The 22,715-nt window shown below is 45.9% G+C and overlaps 2 protein-coding genes across 6 annotated transcripts in view; both read left to right on the top strand.

Moving 5' to 3' along the window:
- LOC310841819 (neuronal PAS domain-containing protein 4-like) overlaps positions 1–17,360 on the top strand; it is a 33,704-nt gene extending 16,344 nt beyond the window's left edge. For 3 of the 5 annotated variants that reach the window (XM_083733330.1, XM_083733331.1, XM_083733333.1), the window contains 7 exons: positions 6,094–6,257; positions 6,836–6,941; positions 8,386–8,638; positions 9,578–9,687; positions 10,906–11,053; positions 14,104–15,068; positions 16,918–17,360. In XM_083733330.1, the coding sequence (XP_083589456.1) occupies positions 6,094–6,257; positions 6,836–6,941; positions 8,386–8,638; positions 9,578–9,687; positions 10,906–11,053; positions 14,104–15,068; positions 16,918–16,949 (1,778 nt within the window). In that variant the 3' untranslated portion in view covers positions 16,950–17,360. Of the gene's footprint in view, positions 1–1,592; positions 1,667–1,711; positions 1,978–6,093; positions 6,258–6,835; positions 6,942–8,385; positions 8,639–9,577; positions 9,688–10,905; positions 11,054–14,103; positions 15,069–16,917 lie in introns of those variants that run through there. The other 2 variants (XM_083733334.1, XM_083733332.1) reach the window with 2 other exon arrangements.
- A 159-nt stretch (positions 17,361–17,519) lies between these two features.
- The window catches only part of RRP36 (ribosomal RNA processing 36), a 30,410-nt gene continuing 25,214 nt past the window's right edge, over positions 17,520–22,715 (top strand). The window contains exons 1-2 of the mRNA XM_083733698.1: positions 17,520–17,852; positions 21,759–22,237. Coding sequence (XP_083589824.1) covers positions 21,802–22,237 — 436 coding nt within the window. The 5' untranslated portion in view covers positions 17,520–17,852; positions 21,759–21,801. The remainder of the gene's footprint in view (positions 17,853–21,758; positions 22,238–22,715) is intronic.

Below are 22,715 nucleotides of genomic sequence, written 5' to 3'. Positions count from 1 at the left end.
GAGCAATGGGAGTGTACAGAAATGCCTTCCTTTTCAGAAGGCTCACAATTTAAATTTCCACACTGGAGTGTAGAAAGGGGAATGATTGAGGAGAGGGAAGCACTGAATTCCTTATTTCTTGCTCCAGGAAAACCTAAGAGCCAGGCTGCAGATATTTAAACACTGAACCTTTCTTAACACTTCCCCACCTCCTTTCTAACCCCACCCCACCCCCCATATTATTAAAGCATCAATAAAAAAATCTGCAGCCAAATCCCCTCCTGTTGCCTCTTTTGTTTCTAAGGGCTGCTCCAGGTGACTTCTTTTGTCAGCCTTCCTTCTGATTCGCTTGCACAAAGCTTATGCGGAGGTTAGACTACATCCAGTGTTTTCCGAGTGTTCATTCTGATTTGTATGCAGGGGGGTTATATGGCACTGGACATTCATCCTGCATTAATTCTAGTGTGCTTACTAGGTGTTTTTATGTCTTCCCATTAATCTTATGTTCATTCCCTATTTTTCAGCGCATTTCCCCATCACTTTCCTAATCACAAAAAACTATTAATTTTCTGAAAAGGTGACAGAGCACTTTAATCTAAATTAATTACACAAAAGTAAATTTTGAAGCATGCACATGCATCTCTCCTGCAAAATATTGACAGCCTGAAGCCTAACACAAAGGAATGCTTTGAGCCAGATTTCATCCTCTGCATTGGCCAAAGCCACCCTCCCTCCCTAAGCAGTAAGCTCCTGTGTCAATATTGCTCATCAAACTGCATGTGACACTAACGAGGGATGGATGGATCAGTCTATTTCATGTCCATGGCAGCTTTGCATGCATTCACACTTAATGTGTTCTGCATGAGTCACTCCCAACTCATTTCTGCATTACTCTACAAAATTTCTTTTTAATAATCCATACAAAAATTCCTATTTAAATACATATGTGTATTTTATCTCAATGCACACATGCCTAAAGATGGCTTGGTCCTAAAATATGCATTTAAAACACATTTTAGTAAGTTTGTTTGTGCTGAGACCTATCACAAATTTCAGAGCGTTGTGAAATCGAAAGGATAATTGTTCTCACATCTGAGGGCAGGCTATTTTCCTTCAGGATTCACAGAAACTGAATTCCTCAAGCATCTCTGTGTAAAATACATAGTTAAAGGTATGTGTATCTCCCCCCCTCCCCCCCGGAAAACTCAGTGTGCTGTGCATCCTGATTAGGATCAGGATTTAACTCTTTGCTCTTACACCATGATCTAAGTGAAAACCCTCTTCCTCAAAATTGCTATTTGGCACAGGAGAGAAATTTCCATCGGTGCAAAAGTGACCATCTTTCCTGTGCTGGATAGCAACTTTGGAAGGTCTGGGACGATTCTCATCCTGGCCTGATACCAGAATCCATGGAGAAGGAGGCAAGACTGGTCAGAAATCTCAGGACCACGGAGAGCTCCAAGTGAACAGCTTGCTCCAAAAATAGTTGAGAGCACATGAAACCTTTTAATGCCTTTGCTTTCAGGCTCCACCCCATTGTGACTAACTAACCTGACATTCCTAAAGGGCCAACACTCTGCCTTGGAGATTTGCACTTCTCCATTCCATAGCCTCACACCTGGTGCGCTCCCTGTGCTGCTGGGCTGCTGAGATCTTAGAGGAGGCATTTGATGCCTAAAGCCCTGGGGTAGGTGCCTGTGAGGTTCTGCACTCTGGCCCTACAGATACAGGAGGTTCTTCTGGGGGTGCTTTGTTCCTCAGCCTGTCATTTCATGCTCTCAATCAGCTGCACAACCAGAGCACCCTACACTTGGTCTGGCTTCTTGGCTACAAAGCCTGCAGTCTCTGATGTGGAGACTTGGCTGCTGGACTCTGGGATCACAACAGGGGAAAAGGGGGAATCAACTGCAACAAAAAACAACAACATTTAGCCTATGCATCTAAGTCAAGGCAGTCTGCATTCAGCACCATTTAGCAACAGTGGCACAACCTCCACAGGTATAGCTCACCTAAGAGGTGTGGTTTTGATATGGGCAATGGCATACTGTACGGAGTGAGCAAGTGAGCTCATTGCGATGCCTCAATGCTTCGGTATACCTTCGCTCGTACTTTTCCACTCTTGCGCCATTTGTGCCTTTTACCTAATTTGCACATTCCCACCTTTTTAATTATTAAAGTAGTCATGCCGTAGCACTTACATTAAAAAGCCTTTTAGCGTAAATTTCAACATTGATTTTGAAAAACGCTGCCTTTCCACTTGGTGCCATTTTATCACCGTAGGGGTTTTTGCCTCCTTCCTCCGCTTTTCACATGTACTTATTTTCCTTCTACTTTTTAGCCTTATTCGAGAAATTGCATAATGGTCTGAAATTTCTAAAAAAAAGTGTGGTAGCACACATTTTAAAATGCAAAAAAGAGAGATAGATGCTCAGATGAATTGCCCCCTTTCTGCCCATAAGTGTGGATTAAACACAGGGGGAGATATACGCACACAGTAAGCTCTATACTCCTCCTCTTCAGCTTAAACATTTTAAAGTAATTTCCAGGACCGGCTGTGTGCTAAGTATTGCAATCAGTATGTACTTGAGAAATTTGATACAGTCAGAACCTTGTTTGATTAGATCCCTCTTCCTCCAACGCCCCCGCCAGCCCCCTCCTGGAGATGTAACATTAAAAAATAGCATGGTTTTGGAAGTAGCTCTGGGTCTACAATGACCCAGAGAAACTCTGTGACACCCTGACTCTAGACATCCTTTTTATTGTGCATTTGTTATTATCTGTGCTCAAGATGGTATTGGGCTGGTTGTATGCAATCCCAGATGCAGGTGGCGCTGTGGGTTAAAGCCTCAGCGCCTAGGACTTGCCGATTGAAAGGTCGGCGGTTCGAATCCCTGCGGCGGGGTGCGCTCCCACTGCTCGGTCCCAGCGCCTGCCAACCTAGCAGTTCGAAAGCACCTCCGGGTGCAAGTAGATAAATAGGGACCGCTTACCAGCGGGAAGGTAAACGGCGTTTCCGTGTGCAGCTCTGGCTCGCCAGATGCAGCTTTGTCACGCTGGCCACGTGACCTGGAAGTGTCTCCGGACAGCGCTGGCCCCTGGCCTCTTAAGTGAGATGGGCGCACAACCCCAGAGTCTGTCAAGACTGGCCCGTACGGGCAGGGGTACCTTTACCTTTACCTTTATGCAATCCCATCTTAAGTACTGTTCATGCCTGCAAACATTTTTGGGGTAGACATACTGCTTTGTTTCAAACTGGTATATGTCCCACTACTTCCTGCGTGAGAGCCAGTGTGGTAGTGGTTAAGAGTGGTAGATTCGTAATCTGGGGAACCGGGTTCGCGTCTCCGCTCCTCCACATGCAGCTGCTGGGTGACCTTGGGCTTGTCACGCTTCTCTGAAGTCTCTCAGCCCCACTCACCTCACAGAGTGTTTGTTGTGGGGGAGGAAGGGAAAGGAGAATGTTAGCCACTTTGATACTCCTTCAGTGTGGGATATCAAATCCAAACTCTTCTTCCTGCTGAAACCCTGTAACTTTTTATACTGGATGTTTGTGGCGCGGGGAAGGGGGAGGTGTCTTGCCTTTGTTCCACTATAGTGCAAAAGTGCTGCTTCGGATTACTATAGAGTGATAACACAGCAAAATTGTTTTTAAAATTGTTGGCTTTAAATGTGTTTTGATGTATTTTGATTACTGTTTTTAGTTTGTTTTTATTCCTTTGTATTTTATAGTGTAGGTTTTTTTTTAAGTTTGTAAACTGCCTTGAAACCCAACTTGGCGGGGAAAGCGGGATATAAGTACTTTAAATAAATAAATACACACTGGGAAAGCATCGCAGAACAACTAACAAGTTGGAATGGTGTGTAGACAGTCCATTATAAATCTGCTACCAATGCACTGTTATTGCATCATTGCCACGTCCAGAATATACCTGCAAGAAAAATGGGGCTGGGCCTCTGTCCTGGCCTACAAATGAAACCTAGGCTTAGCTCATAATCATAGAATTGTAGAGTTGGAAAGGACTACAAGGATATTCTAGTCCAGGCTTCCTCAACCTCGGCCCTCCAGATGTTTTGAGACTACAGTTCCCATCATCCCTGACCACTGGTCCTGCTAGCTAGGGATCATGGGAGTTGCAGGCCAAAAACATCTGGAGGGCCGAGGTCGAGGAAGCCTGTTCTAGTCCAACATCCTGCAATGCAGAAATCTTTTGCCCAACGTCAGGCTCAAACCCACGATTCTGCTAGTGTCATGCTCTTACCGATGGAGCTATATACTGATGCTCTTCTATGCAACTTAAATATTAAACCAGTCTAGGTTTAGTTAGAAAATACCCTGTTCTTTTAATTTTAATGCAATGCCCCATTACATCCGTCACTTTACTCCTGAATCTTTAATAGTACTTTAATTAAAAATCTGGAGTTGAACCACAATGCTTTACTTTAGGGGAATCTTACCCACACTACGGTCCTGCCTAATGCTACTGAGCTGATGGAAGAAGAACAGACTAAATCCCTATCCGTATGTTCAACAGAATGCACACATGAGGGCTTAAACTGGGGAGGGGGAACAGGCACACACATGCAACCCCCTCCCCAGCATCTCTGTCTGCCTGGGTTACGCCTGTCCCCAAACTCCCCACATTCAACAGGAACGTCTGGCGGGGGGCTTGTAAGCGCGTTCCTACATTGTACAAAATGGACCTCCCGATAAGATGGCATCGGCAGTAAGCCCTCACCTGCAGAGTTGCTCAGAGTTGCTCACCTGTATAGCTCAGTCGGGTATATAAAGGGTGAGATGATATTTCACAATAGTGAAAATAACATACAAAGATGCATCGTATAGGGTAAGCCCTTGCGTGTTCTTTTGAACACGTTAACAGGGCTGTAAGTCTGTCTCTTCCATAAGGCTAACTCAAAATATTTTGCTGCCTGATGCAAAGGACATGAGGGCAGGTAAAGGTAAAAAGGTAAAGGACACCTGGATGGTTAAGCCCAGTCCAAGGTGACTATGGGGTTGTGGCGCTCATCTCGCTTTCAGGCCGAGGGAGCTGGCATTTGTCCACAGACAGCTTTCCGGGTCATGTGGCCAGCATGACTAAACCGCTTCTGAGGGCATCCCACATACAAAAACCAATTTGGTCAGGCAGTTGAATAATTTTGATGCTGGTGGTAGGATATAGTCCTCCACAACTCCTGAGGCAACAGGCTGGTTTTTTGTGGGGTGGGAAGAATGCATGTTCTCCAGCATATACAGCTCCCGTCGTCCAACAGAGCAAAATGGCCAGGGGGCTATAAGACGAACAACCAGGGGGTTGCTGCTGCCTGAGGCAGTCACCTCATACTGCCTTATGGTAGGGCTGAGTCTGCCCTTTCCTCTTTGCGGCACCACAAATTTGAATCTTCCATGTACAGTGGTACCTCGGGTTACAAACACTTCAGGTTACAGACTCTGCTAACCCGGAAGTAGTACCTCAGGTTAAGAACTTTACCTCAGGATGAGAACAGAAATCGCACCAACGGGAGGCCCCATTAGCTAAAGTGGTACCTCAGGTTAAGAACAGTTTCAGGTTAAGAACAGACCTCTGGAATTAATTAAGTTCATAACCAAAGGTACCACTGTATTCAGAAGTGGGCTGCCTACACACCAAGCATTTAGAACGCATCTAAAGCATGCGGCTTCCCCAAAGAATTATGGGAAGCGTAGTTCATCCCTCATTGGAGCTACAATTCCCAGCACCCTTAACAAACTACAAGTCCCAGGGTACTTTGGGGAAAGTAATGTGTTTTAATTGTGTATGTGGCCTAAAGTATTAAAAGGTGGGTGGTGGCACCACTACCCATGTGTCAAAACATGAAGGGAGTCTCTGGGTCGTTCTGCCTCATAAGGGAGGCAGAAGCTAGAGAGCCTGTGCATAGCACACTGCAAACAGATTGTGACCTCTTTATGCACAAATCAGGGCTCTCTCGCTCTCTCGTCTGACGCAGGAGCTGAAAAGTTGGAATCATAGGACTGTGGAGCTGGAAGGCGATGTGCAGCAAGCCTTTAGCCAATGAATGGGAAGCCTCATTCTGTGGACCCAGAGAACCAATTAATCTATCTCTTTATTTTCTCAGATTTACATGAAGTGATGGGACTATCCTCTAATCTCGCAACTTCCGCTGCACTGAAAGACCCAGAACTGCTGCTTTCCCTCCCGGGGTTCATCCTGGCTTTCAGTGCAAATGGCAAACTGGCTCACATCTCTGAGAATGTGTCCCACTTCCTTGGATTTTCTGTGGTAAGTCCAGGCTATCGCAGGTGGGGGGGAAGTCAAGTTTGCCTTGCTTGATCTAATCCAGGCATCGGCCCTCCAGATGTTTGGGGACTACAACTCCCATCATCCCTGACCACTGGTCCTGTTAGCTAGGGATGATGGGAGTTGTAGTCCCAAAACAACTGGAGGGCCGGGTTTGCCTATGTCTGGTCTAATCTAATGCAGTACTGTCGTTGAATTCAGTTAGCTATCTCTCTCCAAGGTCTAATTTGAGTTTTTCCCCAAACCTTTTTCACTATGATCCTTTCAACTGGAGGCAAGAAGGATTGGGGCTGAAATTTGTCAACCTGCAAAACGTGCTAACATTTGCAATGGGAAATGTCTGTGGCATGAAATACTATGGTGTGCAAGTAGATCAAAGAAGGCAATTTCACTTACAACTCCTAAAGCTTTTGTTAGAATATTTAAGGTCACACTTCTCCTTCAAAAGTTGATAGTCCTCAAGGTTTCACTTTAAAAATATCATGGCACACAGCTATGTGTTAAACAAGTTGCCTGTCATCATTCATTGGCTGCTATGATTTCTCATGCTCCTCTTGCAGGTAGAACTCTTAGCCCACACTGACTCCATCTTTGACCTCTTGAACAGCCCAGCAAGTGGGATTGTCCAGGAGAAGCTCGGTTTTGCCCAGCAGCATCCAGGCACTGGTAAGGACAGATCTTTGCAGCTGGGGGATAATTAATATTTATGTGACACGGCATCATCTCAGCTGGTTAGCATGGTATGCTGAAGAAATAAACATCAGCGTCCGATTTCATATATTCCTTTAATGTGAAAAGCAAAGTTTCCTTTCTTTTTTTGTTCTTTGTTTCTTGTCTAGAAAAAGAAATATATTCCACCTTTTATCAATTGATTTCAGGGTAGTTTAGAGTCGCACACAAATACAATAAAAACAAACATCCATTAAAGCCACAACAGAACAACAGAATACTGAGATCAATTCAAATCAGCCAGCACTTCTAAAAACCCTGGGTGAACCACACCAAAGCTTAACCTGGAATCTGAAAAATAACAAAGAAGGTTCCAGTGAAGACTTGTTGAGGAGGAAGTTCTATAAACAGTCAGTCACAGCTGGTCTCCACGACCCACCTCACTTCTGGGGCACTCAAAGAAAGGCATCAGCAAATTACTTGCATACTTGGAAAGTTAAAACAAGAAAAGTTATTCCTTTAGGACAGGAGTTGGGGAAACACGTCAGATGTTCCTGGACTCTAGTTCCCATCAGCCCCAGCCAGTATGTCAGAGACTATGGGAGTTGTAGTCCATCAATATCTGCTGTGCCACAGGTTGTCTACTCTTGCTTTAAAGGTAAAGGTAAAGGACCCCTGACCATTAAGTCCAGTCGCGGACGACTCCGGGGTTGCAGCGCTCATCTCGCTTTACTGGCTGCGGGAGCCGGCGTTTGTCTGCAGACAGTTTTTCCGGGTCATATGGCCAGCATGACTAAGCTGCTTCTGGCGAACCAGAGCAGTGCACGGAAGCGCCATTTACCTTCCCGCTGGAGCAGTGCCTATTTATCTATTTGCACTTTGATGTGCTTTCGGACTGCTAGGTGGGCAGGAGCAGGGACCAAGCAACAGGAGTTCACACCGTCACGGGGATTCGAACCGCCAACCTTCCGATTGGCAAGCCCTAGGCTCTGTGGTTTAGACCACAGCACCACCCGTGTTCCTCTTGCTTTAGATGTTCTTAGCTCTAACTGCAACCTGGGAGTAAAATGCATCTTCTCAAACAACACGGAACTGGGTGACAAGTCATTTTCTTTCATCTTGTCAGACTAGGCAGAGTGAATGTGGGCCCTTCCAGATGTTGATGGACTAGAGTTCCCATCACCCCTAACTAGCAAGACCAATAGCAAAGTATGATGGGAGTTGTAGTCCAGGAGCATCTATAGCCATAGATCACCCATCCCTGTATTAGACCACAGAGCTGTATTTAAAATCGGGTTACACAGAGATTGAATTGGTGTACTTATTGCAAAAAGGAATCGGAGGAGCGCCTCCAAGTTCCTGCCTAGTATCAGCCCTCACAAACCATGATCTGCCTCTGAGCTTTAAGCATCCTGATTTATTTATATTTTAATTGCTGCAGAAATTGAGTTCATCACTGAAATGCGCACTCTGAGGGCCTTTCGGGTGAGGTATGGAAGGAACCGTTTGATGGCTGTGCGTGGCAAATTCCTTATGCTCAACCCGCAGTCGACCTCCTCCTCTCCTGCCTTGACCTTTGTTGCCTTCTGTACTCCTGTCACACACCTGTCAGAAGATGTAGATGGGGCTTCCAAGGAGTCCTCATTCCAGAGCCAGCACACACTGGATATGAAGATCGTGGAGATGACTGACAAGTAAGAAAAATCCACTATTTGAGCAGCTTGGTATTTTATTCAATTTATATCCCCCCCTTCCTCCCGAAGCCAAAGGAACCCAGAGTGGCAAGCACATCAATTTTAAAAACAAACAAAACATTTTTTGAAGCATTATAAGACCAGTTAAAAACATTCTATCAGCCATTGATTTCAGGGTTGCCAGAAGCAGCAGTTTCCAGGCATCAAACACCGGGGTAAAAGAAATGTTTTTCAATTGTTCCTGAAAGTCAGAAGTGATGGAGAGAGATGCATCACACAGCAACAGCATTCTACAAACGGACAGAGCTGCCAAATGACCAGAAAAGAAAACCTGCCCTCTGTTCCTGTGTTTTGATCTGCAATCACTAGCAGGTGAAGATTTTCATGGAAACCAACTACTGCCAGAGCTTTTGGTGGCTGGGCATGGGCAGAATCACACTTATAAGCACAGGAGCAGAGGCCAGTAAACAAATAAGTTGGCAATCCTATTCTAGGCAGTGGTGTTTGCTTGCCACAAAAGTTCTGTTGTTGTCTGTTGTGCTTTCTTTCCCACTTAATGATGGAGATACCATAGTATTGTGTTACGTACTGAGTTGAATAGGATCCAAAATGCAGCAGTCTGATTGGTCCTAGAACAATAGGATTCAGAATGCAGCAGTCTGATTGGTCCTAGAACAATGCAGAAGTATGATTGGCCCGCAGAAGCCACCCAATCCAGCTCCAGGTAGAAGTGAATCCGCAACCTGATTGGCCTATAGGAGAATCCTGGAATTAGCCAATCACGTGTGGCCCATTGTGTAAATAATGTATATAAAGCAGATATTTGGGGGGAACATTCATTCCTTGCTACTATGAGCTGAATAAAGAGCATGAAATCCACACTCAACTCCGAGTATATTTCATATTGATTAAACTCTTCCCTGTTTTCTCCCCCTCAAGCATTATTTACCATCTTGGTTATCAAAAGGAAGAGCTAGTTGGACAGTCTTGGTACCATCTCCTGCATCCTGAAGATACTGGAAGAGCTGTAGAGATTCACAGGACTCTGAGTGAGTGTTGCGCCTGAGACGGAATGACTAGGAAGATGGAAGCAGCATCCACACCTCTTTAACAGTCATGGCATCACTCAGAGAACCATGGGAGCATTCCTATGCACATCGCTATGGAAGTAAACCCTACTGAAAACATTGGGGTCTACTTCTAAGTAAACATCCATAGGCTTGCACCATTGGAGTGCTCTCACCGCATAGTATTAAGCAAGCTGGCCACTATTTTTTTAGACTCAGCTCTCATCTATGATTTGTTGAAACAGCTGGCCTAACTTGCAGGGTGTTGTATAGATTATAGACATATACAGACATACCTCGGGTTACAAACGCTTCAGGTTGCGTTTTTTTGGGTTGCAGACTGCCGAAATCCGGAAGTACCAGAACGGGTTACTTCCGGGTTTTGGCGGTCGCGCATGCACAGAAGTGCTAAATTGCGCTTTGCGCATTCGCAGATGTGCCAAATCGCAACCTGCATGTGTACAGATGCGCCGCTGCGGGTTGCGAACGTGTATCCCGCATGGATCACTTTTGCAACCCGAGCGTCCACTGTACTAATGGAATTTGGAGTAGGGTGGTTGGAGAAGAGGTGGGGAAAGAGTCCAGGGTGCCTGCATGTTCAATACTTTTGTAGAAGAGGGTTGTTATGCAGCTAGCCGCCTTAATTTTAAGAGACTGCAAGGGTCAGGTAGCCTCGATACTGGCAGCAAATCTCATGTGACAATGTACCTGTGATAGGTAGCCATCCAGCCTCTGCCAGATTTGAATGGCTTTAAAAGAGGATTAGATAAAGTCATGGGAAATAAGGCTATCAATTGTTTTCTAATCCTGATGGCTATATGATCCTGTCTCCACTGTTGGACACAGAATGCTTCTGAATACCGATTACTGGGAAATGCTGTTGCTCTGCTTGCAGTTTTCCTAGTCATATGGTTGACCACTGTGAGAACAGGATGTTGGACTTGATGGGCCATTGCCCTGATCCAGCAGAGCTCTTCTTATATTCTTATTGGGTCCACGGACCAGAGGTTCCCCACAGCTGGCTTAATTGTTTGAGCTGGCCTTTGGGACTCAGGATTAAGTTGACATAGCTGCTTTGCAAACTTGTCAATATAGAACAGTGGCACTACGTAATTTCAGCTCAGTTGACTGCTGTTCTTCCAGTTACCAGGCGTTCTATGTGCCTATGTTTAAACGAATAACCCTTTCTTATTTTTGCAGTTTCACTGCACGACTCTGGGAGACACATTCGGCACACAGTAGTCCGTCTTCTCTGCAAGGACCTGAGCTGGGTTTGGGTGCGAGTTCTTGCGATAAGGGAGAATGGAAAGGGAGGAGAGCTGATCACTTGCACCAGCTACATCCTCAGGTAAAGACATTCCCTGTAAAGGTAAAGCTAAAGGGACCCCTGACCATTAGGTCCAGTCGCAGACGACTCTGGGGTTGCGACACTCATCTCACTTTACTGGCCGAGGGAGCCGGCATACAGCTTCTGGGTCATGTGGCCAGCATGACTAAGCTGCTTCTGACGAACCAGAGCAGCGCACGAAATGCCGTTTACCTTCCCGCCGGAGCAGTACCTATTTATCTACTTGCACTTTGACGTGCTTTCGAACTGCTAGGTTGGCAGGAGCAGGGACTGAGCAACCGAAGCTCACCCCGTCATGGGGATTTGAACCAGCAACCTTCTGATCGGCAAGCTCTAGGTTCTGTGGTTTAACCCACAGCGCCACCCGCGTCCTGATAATATTTGAGGGCAATTCCAAACTAAGGTGCTTCCTTCATTCTAAATTATGTGGCAGTGGAACTGGCTCCCTTGGGAGGTTGCGGACTCTCCTTCCTTGGAGGTTTATAAGCAGAGGTTGGGTGGCCATCTGTCATGGATGCTTTAGCTGAGATTCCTGCATTGCAGGGGGTTGGACTAGATGACCCTTGGGGTCTCTTCCAGCTCTACAATTCTGTGGTTCTGTAAGTTATTATTATTTGCATTCTACATCATTGTCTCAATGTGATGTATAATAAACACATTTAAAACAGCAGATACATTTAAAACTAAACTAAAACAAAATAGACCTGGCCAACACCCATTCATCTAGCTGGGAAAGCCGCTTTGAACAAAAAAGGCCTTCATTTCCAGACAGCACAGGTGGTGGCTGCCTGCCATATTTCAACAGGAATGTTATTCCACAGAACTGGGGCAGTCACACTAAAAGCCCTGCTCCAAGTTACTTTGGAGAGGGGCTTCTGAGATCTTTGGAACTTGCAGGAAAAGCTCTCCCACAGATTGGGTATATAAGAGATTGGGAAGTTTCTCTAGTAACCCGGTCCTGTATAGACCTTATGTGTTAGTACCAACACCTTGAATTTCACTGAGTAGCAGCTTGGAAGCCAGTGCAAATCCCACGAGGAAGGTGATATATATGCTGGCAGTAGTTTGTCTACACAAGCAGCCTCGCTGCTGTCCTGTGCACCAGTTGCAGCCTCCACAGCATCCTCAAGCATAGCTCCACGTAAAACGCATTGCATGACCATGAGATGGGGACCCAGTCATTGCCATCCTCTTCTCCCCACGGCTCTTCTGACTTTTCTCTAGCTTTGAAAAAAGAACTCAGAACAGTAGCACAGTTTATGTCTTCTTTGCCATAACACAGGGTTGTACTCAACTGACTCACAACAGGTTAGACCCCTTGTAATTAATGTGTGTGACTAAAGTAAAATCCATGAATTTGAATGGATTCGTTCCGATAGTAGTTGGATACATGCCCTAGTTTTAAAGAAGTTCTCTTGAAAATAATTGGGCAATAGCGCTTTAGAACATCTTACATCATTTGACTTTTAAAAAGATTGCTGAAATAATGTCTTTGGGGTGTTTTTTAATTGCTGTTAAGGCAACTTGTGCTTTCCCTTCCCTGCGCTTATGGAATGCAATGGACATTACGGAATGCAATAGCTGGATGTACACAGAAAGGAAAAGCAGTTGCAGCAGCAAGGATAGTAGTTTGAAAAGTCGACTGCATTTCCACTTGTAGCATACAACAAAAGATGAAAAAAGGGCTCCTCCAGACAACCTGCTTATTGAGCATTTATCCTGATTTTCTTGCACAAAGCTTATGGAGAGGTTTGGTTAGATCTAGGCTTTATTGAGCATTCATCCTGGTTTGCTTGCGGGGTGTTTATATATCTTCCTGTGAATCATTCATTCATCTTCCACTTTTCAGTGCATTTCCGTGTCACTTTCCTAACTACAAAAAATCCTCTTTTTTTTCCTTTTTCAAAGTGGATTCGCTGTGCTAGGGCAGCAGAGCATTTTAATTGTACAAACCTAAATTTTCTGTATGCACTTAAATCACGCCCCCCCCCCCAAGGTCTGGAGGCAGCCTTGATAGAGCTAGGAAAGAGGAACATCTCTGGATCTTGTTTAACTCTTCATCTCCCCCTTCCCCAATTTCCTATGTCTGCAAATCTGAATCGGCTCCAACATACATTGGTGTTGCAAATGACGTCTTCTGCTTTCTGTACTATGTTAGCAATACAGTGGTACCTCGGGTAACTGACGCTTCAGGTTACAGATGCTTCAGGTTACAGACTCCGCTAACCCAGAAATAGTATCTCGGGTTAAGAACTTTGCTTCAGGATTGTTAGAATTCCTGATCCATGCTTGCAGTCATGGTGTTGTTGTCTTTCACATGACGGTATATGTTTTGACTCCACAGAATGGGAAATGATGGAGACAGGATGTTTGTGTTACTGTGTTCCGTGACGTGGGACTATTGTCCTTTGTCCCCCCCCCTTTTGCTGTCTGATGCTAGAGAAAGAGGGAGCCATGTTGCAGTGCTCCGTTTGTGTTTATATGTAAATAAAGTAGATTAGCCAAAATGCTGAGTTGCTGAGGCCTGTCACACACATGATACGCAAACTCTGCGGATCCCTAAGTGTGCTGGTGTCGGTAGGCATCTGTCGCTGTGATGTTCAGGCAGAAGAATGCTTATGAAGCTTCCGAACGATTGACCAGGAGGGAGGGAACATGCCTGTTGGGCATGTGTTTCTGCCAGGGTCCTACTCGAGTGTAGGCTGAACTCCTGACAAGGATGAGAACAGAAATCACACGGCAGCAGCGGGAGGCCCCCATTAGCTAAAGTGGTACCTCAGGTTAAGAACATTTTCAGGTTAAGAATGGACCTCCATAACGAATTAAGTTCTTAACCTGAGGTACCACTGTATTTGCAAATTCTAGCAAATGCCCTCTATGCAAATGCCCTCATGCTTGTCATTCCCTTGTGCTCTCACAATACTTTGATTATGCTACACAGTGGCATGGGAGGACCAAATCTGGTTTGAGTGCCTGTGTCAGTAACCTTCCTGTTGGTATGATGGCATCCAGCGCTTGTTTCAATGCACACTTTTTGTATCCTTGCATAGGGAGGAAGAAGCCCTCTATCTCCGGAACCAAGACCCACAACATGGAGCTGTTTCCCCAGCTATCCCAAATCTTCAATGCAATTCTGGAGAAATACAGCCGCAGATGACAGAGCTGAACGAAGCCAGTTTCTTCCCTCAAGAACCAGTGGCAGCCATGGATGGGGCACATGAGTACAACCCCTCTCAGCTGCTTGAGGCATGCGAAGAAAAGATGCTTCCTTCTGCCCTCCAGTCTCTGGTTCCACCCAACATCCCTCTCCCTAACATGCGGGCTGAGGCAGGCACCCTGCAGCCGCCTCAAGAAACAGGACTTCCATTCTTTCCAGCAGGTGGGCCCCAAAGTCTCTCCAGCCTAGACAATGCCAACAGGCTGCCCTCCATGAACCCTTATGTCCTCTGCTCCCCTGGAAATGCACTTCCTCCTGACAGCAGCCCTCCTGTAGACATTTCTCCATTATTTGAAGGAGGCATGTTCCCAACAACAGGTACAAGCCCTGACCCTGACAGATGGGCCATCAGCATGCTGGCTGGACAAATCCACTCCCTGGCTGAAATCTTCTCTCAGTACGCAAAGCAAGCACCTCAGAAGTCTCCCGGCATTTCCTTGTGGCCCAGACAGTCCACTGAGGACACTCACATGATACCAAGGCAGGGTTTGGGGACTAACGGAGCTCTAGATTTCCCTGAGGATCTCTCTGTGGATGAAGATGTCATCGCCAGCATCTTAAATAGCTTCCTAGACCCTAACCACTTAAACCCGCTCACTTCTGAGCTTGGATCAGAAAGCAGTTTTCACGCATTAAACGCTGAGCCACGGGCTTCCTTAACCCAGACTCCTCAAACAGACGTAACTCCTTGCCTTGACCAGTGCCTCTTCTTGCATTCGTTGTCCTCCTCTGCATCACCCAATACCCACATGCCTGACTCCCAGTGGGATGGGAGATTCCATACTGTATTTCAGCAAGGTACTGTTTGCCCTTCTTCAACATAATGTTACAGTTTATAGGTAAAGGGTAAAGGGACCCCTGACCATTAGGTCCAGTCGTGACTGACTCTGGGGTTGCGGCACTCATCTTGCTTTATTGGCCGAGGGAGCCGGCGTACAGCTTCTGGGTCATGTGGCCAGCATGACTAAGCCGCTTCTGGCGAACCAGAGCAGCACACAGAAACACCTTCCCGCCAGAGCGGTACCTATTTATCTAAAGAACCAATAAAGCAGGGGTACAGAACCCATGCCCCTCCAGATGTTCCTGGACTACACCTCCCATCATCCCTGACCATTCACCAAGCTGGCTGGGGCTCATGGGAGCTAGAGTCCAAAGACATCTTGATAAAGACCAATTATTAGGTTAAATAGTGCACCCCAAGAATTTGTCTTTACCAGTTTGAAGGACTGTATGTTCTGCATCTCTGAAATAAAGTAACTGAGGTCAGTACAATCCTGAATTCACCTCAACTCAGGTTTGATGCAGGGAGGAATAATAAACTACACGGCTGCTGCTTTAAAAGTTTTTGTCGTGGTGGCATTCAGCAGGTGAAATTTTCAGTGTCCAGTCATATGGCAAGACCAAAATTACAATACCCCAAACCACTGAGAAGCACTGCCTGCCTGAAGTTTACAACAATCTCTCCATAAACTTTATAGCAGCGACAGCATGCTTGGCCTATATGAATCCATACTGAGATGAAGGGTTTATGGAGAGCTTTCCTGACTGGAATAAAAATGGGCAGTACTGTTTTCATGCTAGAAGCAGGACCTCCATAATGCCTGGAGTGGCCTTAAAACAGGGTATATATCTAAAGATATTTATACAACCCTGGGATGATGACCTGCAACCCACGACTGACTGGCTTTAAAAGAGGATTTGCCACTTTCAAGGAGGATAAGGCTACTAGCCACAATGGCTATGTTCTACCTCGAGTGAACAGCATGCCTTTGAATAAGTAATAAATTGAAATAAATAGATAATACCTGCAAAAGGCAGGTAGCAAGAGTATTGTTACAGCCAGGCCTAGCTTTCACAACCCCGTGTTGCCATACAGAATAATCTGCTCAAATACAGCCGCAACAAGTGGCTAAAATGTAGTAAATGTATTATTATTGGTGGTTAGAATGTCAGTCAAAATTTACAAATAATCAGCTTGAAAATAATATATATGTATCAGTCGATAACCAAGAAGTAGTCAGTGTGATGAATTGCTGGGAGGGAACACCACAACGCAGGCCACCCTGAGAACAGGATTCTGGGCTAGATGCCGGGCCTTTGGTCAGATCCAGCAACCAGGCTCTTCTATTCTTACTTATTTACAAGCCACAGCCCTTGACTCCCCTTCCCCCAATTTATAGCCAAATCATGCCTGCTACAGCTTCCTAAACACAGTAGCTGAAGCAGGGTTGGCTCTATCGCTCCTAGCTAGCACAGCCAACAAGTGGGAATTGCAGCAGGCCAGAGTTCCCATATATGAAAATAAAGGGCACATCAGCTTCCACCCCATCTAATTTGAACAATGTCCCTCCTTGTTGTTGTTGCCATCTCTCTCGGGACTCAATGGAGGGGCACATGCACCTTTGGGGGTGAAGTCAACATGTTGGAAAGCTGTAATGACTATGATGCGAAAAAGCGTGAGCCTTGCTGTTGTTGGCACCCGTCTGTCTCAGGGGACTATGAAGGAGTGTGTGTTTAGGGGTCAAACCATTGGAGAGTTACAGCGCCTGCTGTGGCTGTAGAGACCGATACAGGAGAGACATGTTTTGTTGCTGGTGCAACCACAGCGTTTCTTCTTTCTTAACTCCTGCATCCTTCCTTCCTGCAGGTGTCTTTCCAGAAGAAGCCATGTTTTGCTGAACGTGCCCTGGTTGCCCCCAAGACTCACTTTAGAAATGAGAGCCCGTGTTGGCAGATAACCTGGAGGTGGAGACCTATCCTTCAAGATTTCTCCAGTGAAATGGGGATGTCCTAATACGCTCCCAATATTTCTGCAATGAAAATAGGGGCGTCCTAAGGAGAAGCGGGACATTCTGGGATCAACTCAGAAACCTAGGACGGCTCCTGAAAATCCTGGAAAACAGGAAAAATTGGCGGGTCTGTGGAGAATGGGATTGGCCTGAGGCATGAGACCACATAAGAAAATGACCAGGCACACTGCCAGTGGGGCTCAACCACCTTCTGATGTGGACAGTGGAGGACAAGCTATGGCGACGCAAGGAACGCGATTGCCCTCTAGGGGGCGCTGCAGCGCGCTCATCAACAATAAAAAAACCCTCTACTGGGCCTTTTGTTCTCTCGTTGGTTTATTCGTGACGCCACATGGGAGGCGGTCTCTGGCCCGAGCCTTCCCGTGCGCATGCGCGTCCCGCCCTTTGTGACACTATCCTCCCGTTGCCAGGATACGGGAAAGCGCTGCCGGGCCGCGGCCTGCAGCGGGGCTCTAGTGGCGCTGGGAGCAGCCGAGCGAGGCCTGGTGGGGGCGGGGGATGTGGAGCGGAGGCGGCGCGTCAGCGGCAGGTGGAGCTCCGGCCCGGCGGCTGCTGCTCGCGCGACTTTCCTCTTCCGGGTTTGCGGCCCGTCCTCCCCTTCCAGCCTCCTCGAGTCCTGACCCTGCAACGCCGCACCCCCGAGGCAGTGTGCGAGGCGGGAAGGACCGGTGACCAGAGAGCGGGGTTTGTTTGGGGCCTTGTAAGCTCAAGGAAGAGGGGGGAAGCGGTGGAGGAAAGCCCCTTGCCTGCCACGTGCCCAACAGGACTGCAGGTCGGTTCATTCATATATATCTATATATTTCCCCCCGTTTCATAGAGTTGGGAAGGGGCCGCACGAGGGTTATCTAGCCCAGCCCCTTGCCATTGCAGGAATTTATTTATTTATTTATTTTGCCCAACGTGGGGCTCGAACCCACGACCCTAGGATTAAGAGTTCGGTCGTGTTCTACCGATTTAGAAGATTGTAATAGGTTGGCTCTTTAGGAGCTGAAATCCCTCGCGATGAAATACAGTGCCCCAGTTGCAAGCAGTTTATTGTGAATTTTAAACAGCCCCTAGCGGTAATACAACATAAACACCCGGCCCGAAAACAACGAGCAACAGAGTGTAACGATAAACTACAACCCAACAACACGGTGGAAATAACAGAATGGAAACGCCGTGATAGGAAAGGCCGACAGGGCAGGTGGGTTTCCAAAGGTTTCCCAAGGGGCCTGTTGGTCCCAAGTTAACCAGGTCACCAGTCGGAAATGGGTTCTGGAGCTGCTTTTTTTGTGGCAGGCATGTGAGAAGGGCTATCAAAGCTAAATGGAATCTCCAGGGACAGGGGCAGTCTATCTCTGGAATACTGGGTGTTAGGGCCGGGGAGTGGACAACGGGAGGCTTACTCCTCCTGGCCTACCTGAGGGCAGTTGATGTAATTAGATTGCAGCTGGGAGGGCTTTATCCTTGGGATCCACTTTCTTTTTTCCAGAACCCTGAGGGCTGTCTGCTGGAGCCCTGTGCAGAACAGTTGCCTAGAAAGTGTGGTGTTGGTACACTTAGAAGTAATGATCAGGACAACTCTGGGTGCTTCTCAATCCTGGAACTTGTTTTTAGTGCCAGAAATAAGCTGATATTCCTTCCACGCAAAATCCAGTCTTCGTTCTCTTCCCCCAGCCTCCTATCAGCACTTAATTTGTTTCACCGGGGTGGTGTGGGGGAAGGAAGGTATTGTTAGGATCTGCATCAAGTACAAGTAGATCCTTTGTGATCTACTGCAAGTCACCCAGAGATCCACTAGTAGTTATTTATTCATCGTTTGTAAGTTAGTTTGATTTATATACTGCCCTTCATCAAAAGATCTCAGGACGGTTCACAATATAAAAACACAAGATAAAAGCACAAATAATAGTAAAAAAGGAGCAATAAAACAATAACCACCCCACACACCCTTGCATGTCCAATCCAGCTGTGGTTTTCTTACCATGGGCTTCACAGAATAGATTCCCTTACATGGGTCTATAACGTATTACAGAAGGAACATTAATGGCATATATCTCACTTCACCCTTAAACTGTTTTTCAAGCTACATTAAACCACTAAGTGAGAGGTCATCTAGAGTTCTGAGGTTTGCTGTCATTGATGTGCTCATGGCACCCAGTTCTGTCTCCCCTTTAGATTTATTTCAGTTATTGGTCCCCTTAAGTCATTTGCACTGCATGGGGAAGGGGACTGCTTTTTCACACCACCCCAAATGTCACCTCTAGCCCTGACCTCTACATTTTGATTGAGTGGAAGATCTGAAACGGTACGCTTGCTAAAAATCCAAAGACAACACCGTGTACATTAGATTTGGCACTTTCTTACAGGTACTAGCCCGGTTCCTTTATTAGCCTCATAACAGGTTAGCAATACAGTTTAACTGTTAATTGCTATTGGCTGTAAAGCTTACCTTTTGATTTCTGTCTGGTAGTAAAGTTACAAAATCCATTTTCTGAAAGTGGCGACCCTAGGGCATCTCTCTATCTTGGACCCTCAAAACATTGTATATTTAATCCAATGTCTTTGTGACTTGAAGAAGGGACATCCTTTATTGCCCTCCTCAGAGTTCTACTCCAACCCACACTTTCATAAGCAATTTAAAAGGGTCTCTTGCTTCTGTGTGCCACATTTCTGTCTCATAAAACACCCCACATCCTAGCTGTGTGGAATGCGATGAGTGAGCAACAAAGAATATGGGAGTTGCCTTTTTGGATCAGAGCAAAATCCATTGGCTCCAGGGTCTGGTCCAGGATGGAGATGACATCTTTGCTCCATTGCTTTGCTTCCCGCTTCTGATAAACATTAGTACTAAATGCCATTTCTGAATATGGAATACATAGTCATGTAACTGTCTACTGTGAATTTGTCTACTAGAATTTAATTGCTCTGGGACCATCCCGTGATACGCTTTTAAGGACTTCTGAATATGGGCAGGGTGGGAAACAGGTGCAGAGCAAATGCTCTTCCTCAGCTTCCCTAAGATCTCTACCAAACACAAGACCTCTGGAAAATAGACTTTAACAGAAAAAGGCTAACTGGTCCTGCATGCAGTTAGTTATGAGTCAAGTTTTGGAGGTATGGTGTAAAGACACATGAGGCCATCACCTTGCTAAAGCTAAGTTCTGTGCCTGGTCAGTGCCTAGAGGGGAGACCATATTGAAATCATGTAGGTTCCAGGACAGAGGAATGGCAGGAAAAGCAGAGGGGAAAAATGCTGCTTAACTAAATATGTAAATAGATCATGGGATTAGGCTGGATTTGTTTCCTCCCCCAGCACCAGCCATTTGGGAAGCAAGCACATAGACCAGGAATAGGCAACCTAAGGCCCAGGGTCCGGATCCGGCCCATTTGCCTTCTAAATCCGGCTCGTGGATGGTCCAGGAATCAGTATGTTTTTACATGAGTAGAATGTGTCCTTTTTAAAAAAATGCATCTCTAGGTTATTTGTGAGGCATAGGAATTCGTTCATTCCCCCCCCCCCCAAAAAAAAAATATATATATATATATATAGTCCGGCCCACCACGTGATCTGAAGGATGGTGGACTGGCCCATGGCTGAAAAAGGTTGCTGACCTCTGACATAGACTAAGTTCCCCCTCCCCACTTGGATCTGGTAGAGCTGAGATAAAAGATATAAAACAGGGATGGGAAACCTATGGCACTCCAGATGATGTTGGATTGCAACCAGAATGACCAGTGAGCAGGGATGATGGGAGCTGTAGTCCAAGAACATCTGGAGGGTCAAAGGTTCTCCATCTCTGCTGCAAAGGAACCAACTGAGTAACTCTGCTAGTTGCTGCAAAAGGTTATGGGGTCCAGGTTTCAAAAAATTGTGCCAAAAATGTTAATCTTTAAGGTGCCAGATGTTCTTCTGTTGCTTTTTGCTATTTGCTGTCAATGAAATGCCAAAGAACGACTAGAGCACTCTTTTTCCATGGCCGTATATTGTACTGAAATTCTAAACCCAATCGCCCATTGAAGTTAGTCAGAATAATGTCCAAATAAACATGTATAAGACTGCATTGTACGTCCTGGGGCAGACCCAGCAGAACGTTTTAGGATTAAACCTAGTATGTTGCATTATCGAAGGCTTTTCCTGTGCAGAATTTTAAAAACATCAGGGGCCCTGGACAAAACGGAGTAGGAATTTTCCTCAAAGCCTCTAATGGTAGTTTCTATTCCATTGCATTTCTTTCTAAGGAATATAATCATTTTAGTGGGTTATCTCTTTAGAGCAGATATAGGCACCCAACTTTGTAAAGCACCAGACAGAAAGCAGGATCCATTTAAAGGCCTAATGAGTAGCTAGATGCTTTTACTGCCAGTTCATTAGAGCACCCCAATATAAACAGGAAAACACACCTCTGTATTTCGTTTCTGTATGAATCTAAGCACTACAATTCTGTTGTGGGGTTGTAGCAATATATATATCTCAACCTCATGAGCCTGCCCCATATACACACAGTGTCATAGTCTGTCCCCCATCTCAGAGAATAAGACAAGCCTCCAGCTTTGTAAATTAGCTTTTGGTGCAGCTGATTCTTGCCCTGAACTGTGCACGAATTGGCCTGCTTGCCAACAAATGGTTAGTTACAGTTTCTGTGGCAACTTAAACTGTGATAAGGTGGAGAGCTAACAGTAGTTTCTCTTTCAGCTTGAGTCTAGTGACTTGGAAGCATCCCAAAACCAAAAGCCTTATGAAGCAGCTGCGTGGGAATAAAGGTGGGGGCAATGCCAGAAAGAAGAGTTCCCCCTCTGGTAAGGACAGCAGGAATCCAGCATTACAGACGTCCGAGGACAGCAGGCCGATCAACATCCTAAATCCAAAACTGTTGGCTCAGAAGCGACCTCTGCAAGGTTTGAGCAGTATGGGAGGCAGCACTGCGGGGAGTCCCGAAGATGCCAAAAGACCAAAGCTCTTGCCTGAAGTGAATTCTCCTGGCCAGGAATCTGAAGACGAGGAGTCGGATGACAGTGAATATGAGAGAGCAGAGAGTGAGAGTGATGACAGCGATTATACAGACAGTGAAGACGACGATGACGACGAAACTGGCAGCGATGCCTCAGAAAGCAGTAACAAAGGCCCTGAAGAAACAACAAGCCAGCCTTCTTCAAAGACTGATTTAACAAAAGGTAAACGTTGATGCTTGGAAAAATTCAATAAATAGTGCATCTTTGTGTCACCTATCAGCCGTTTTGAGCTTTTCTTTCTCCGGTGGCTCCTGCTTCTAATTAACCGCCTTAGATGTGGGCGTGTAACCATTAATATGCATTATAGCCACCATTCAGATGTGCTCCTTGACACTGCTCTCTTTATCACCTAACCGTCCTACATAATTGCCTTATCGTCAGGTGTGTCTCATGCTTCGTGCCGCCTCTGAAAGCAGGAAAATAACAGAGAGAGTGCCTTTCTGTGTCATACTCTGCATGAATGTATATTCTGTTGCTCAGATACCAAAGAAGTTGGGGCTGTCGGTTGAATAATTTCTTGCATCCTATTTAGTGGAAACATGTTATTGCAATCCAAAAAGTTGTGTTGAAATATGGAATTGCCTGTCGTTTTTAAGGGCTGCATAAATGCCACATGGTAGTCAAACCACTAAAAACAATG

The sequence above is a fragment of the Podarcis gaigeae genome (genome assembly GCF_964106915.1).
Source record: "Podarcis gaigeae genome assembly, chromosome: 3".
In the NCBI taxonomy this organism is placed as follows: Eukaryota; Metazoa; Chordata; class Lepidosauria; order Squamata; family Lacertidae; genus Podarcis; species Podarcis gaigeae.
This window is presented reverse-complemented; position numbering and strand designations above follow the sequence as displayed.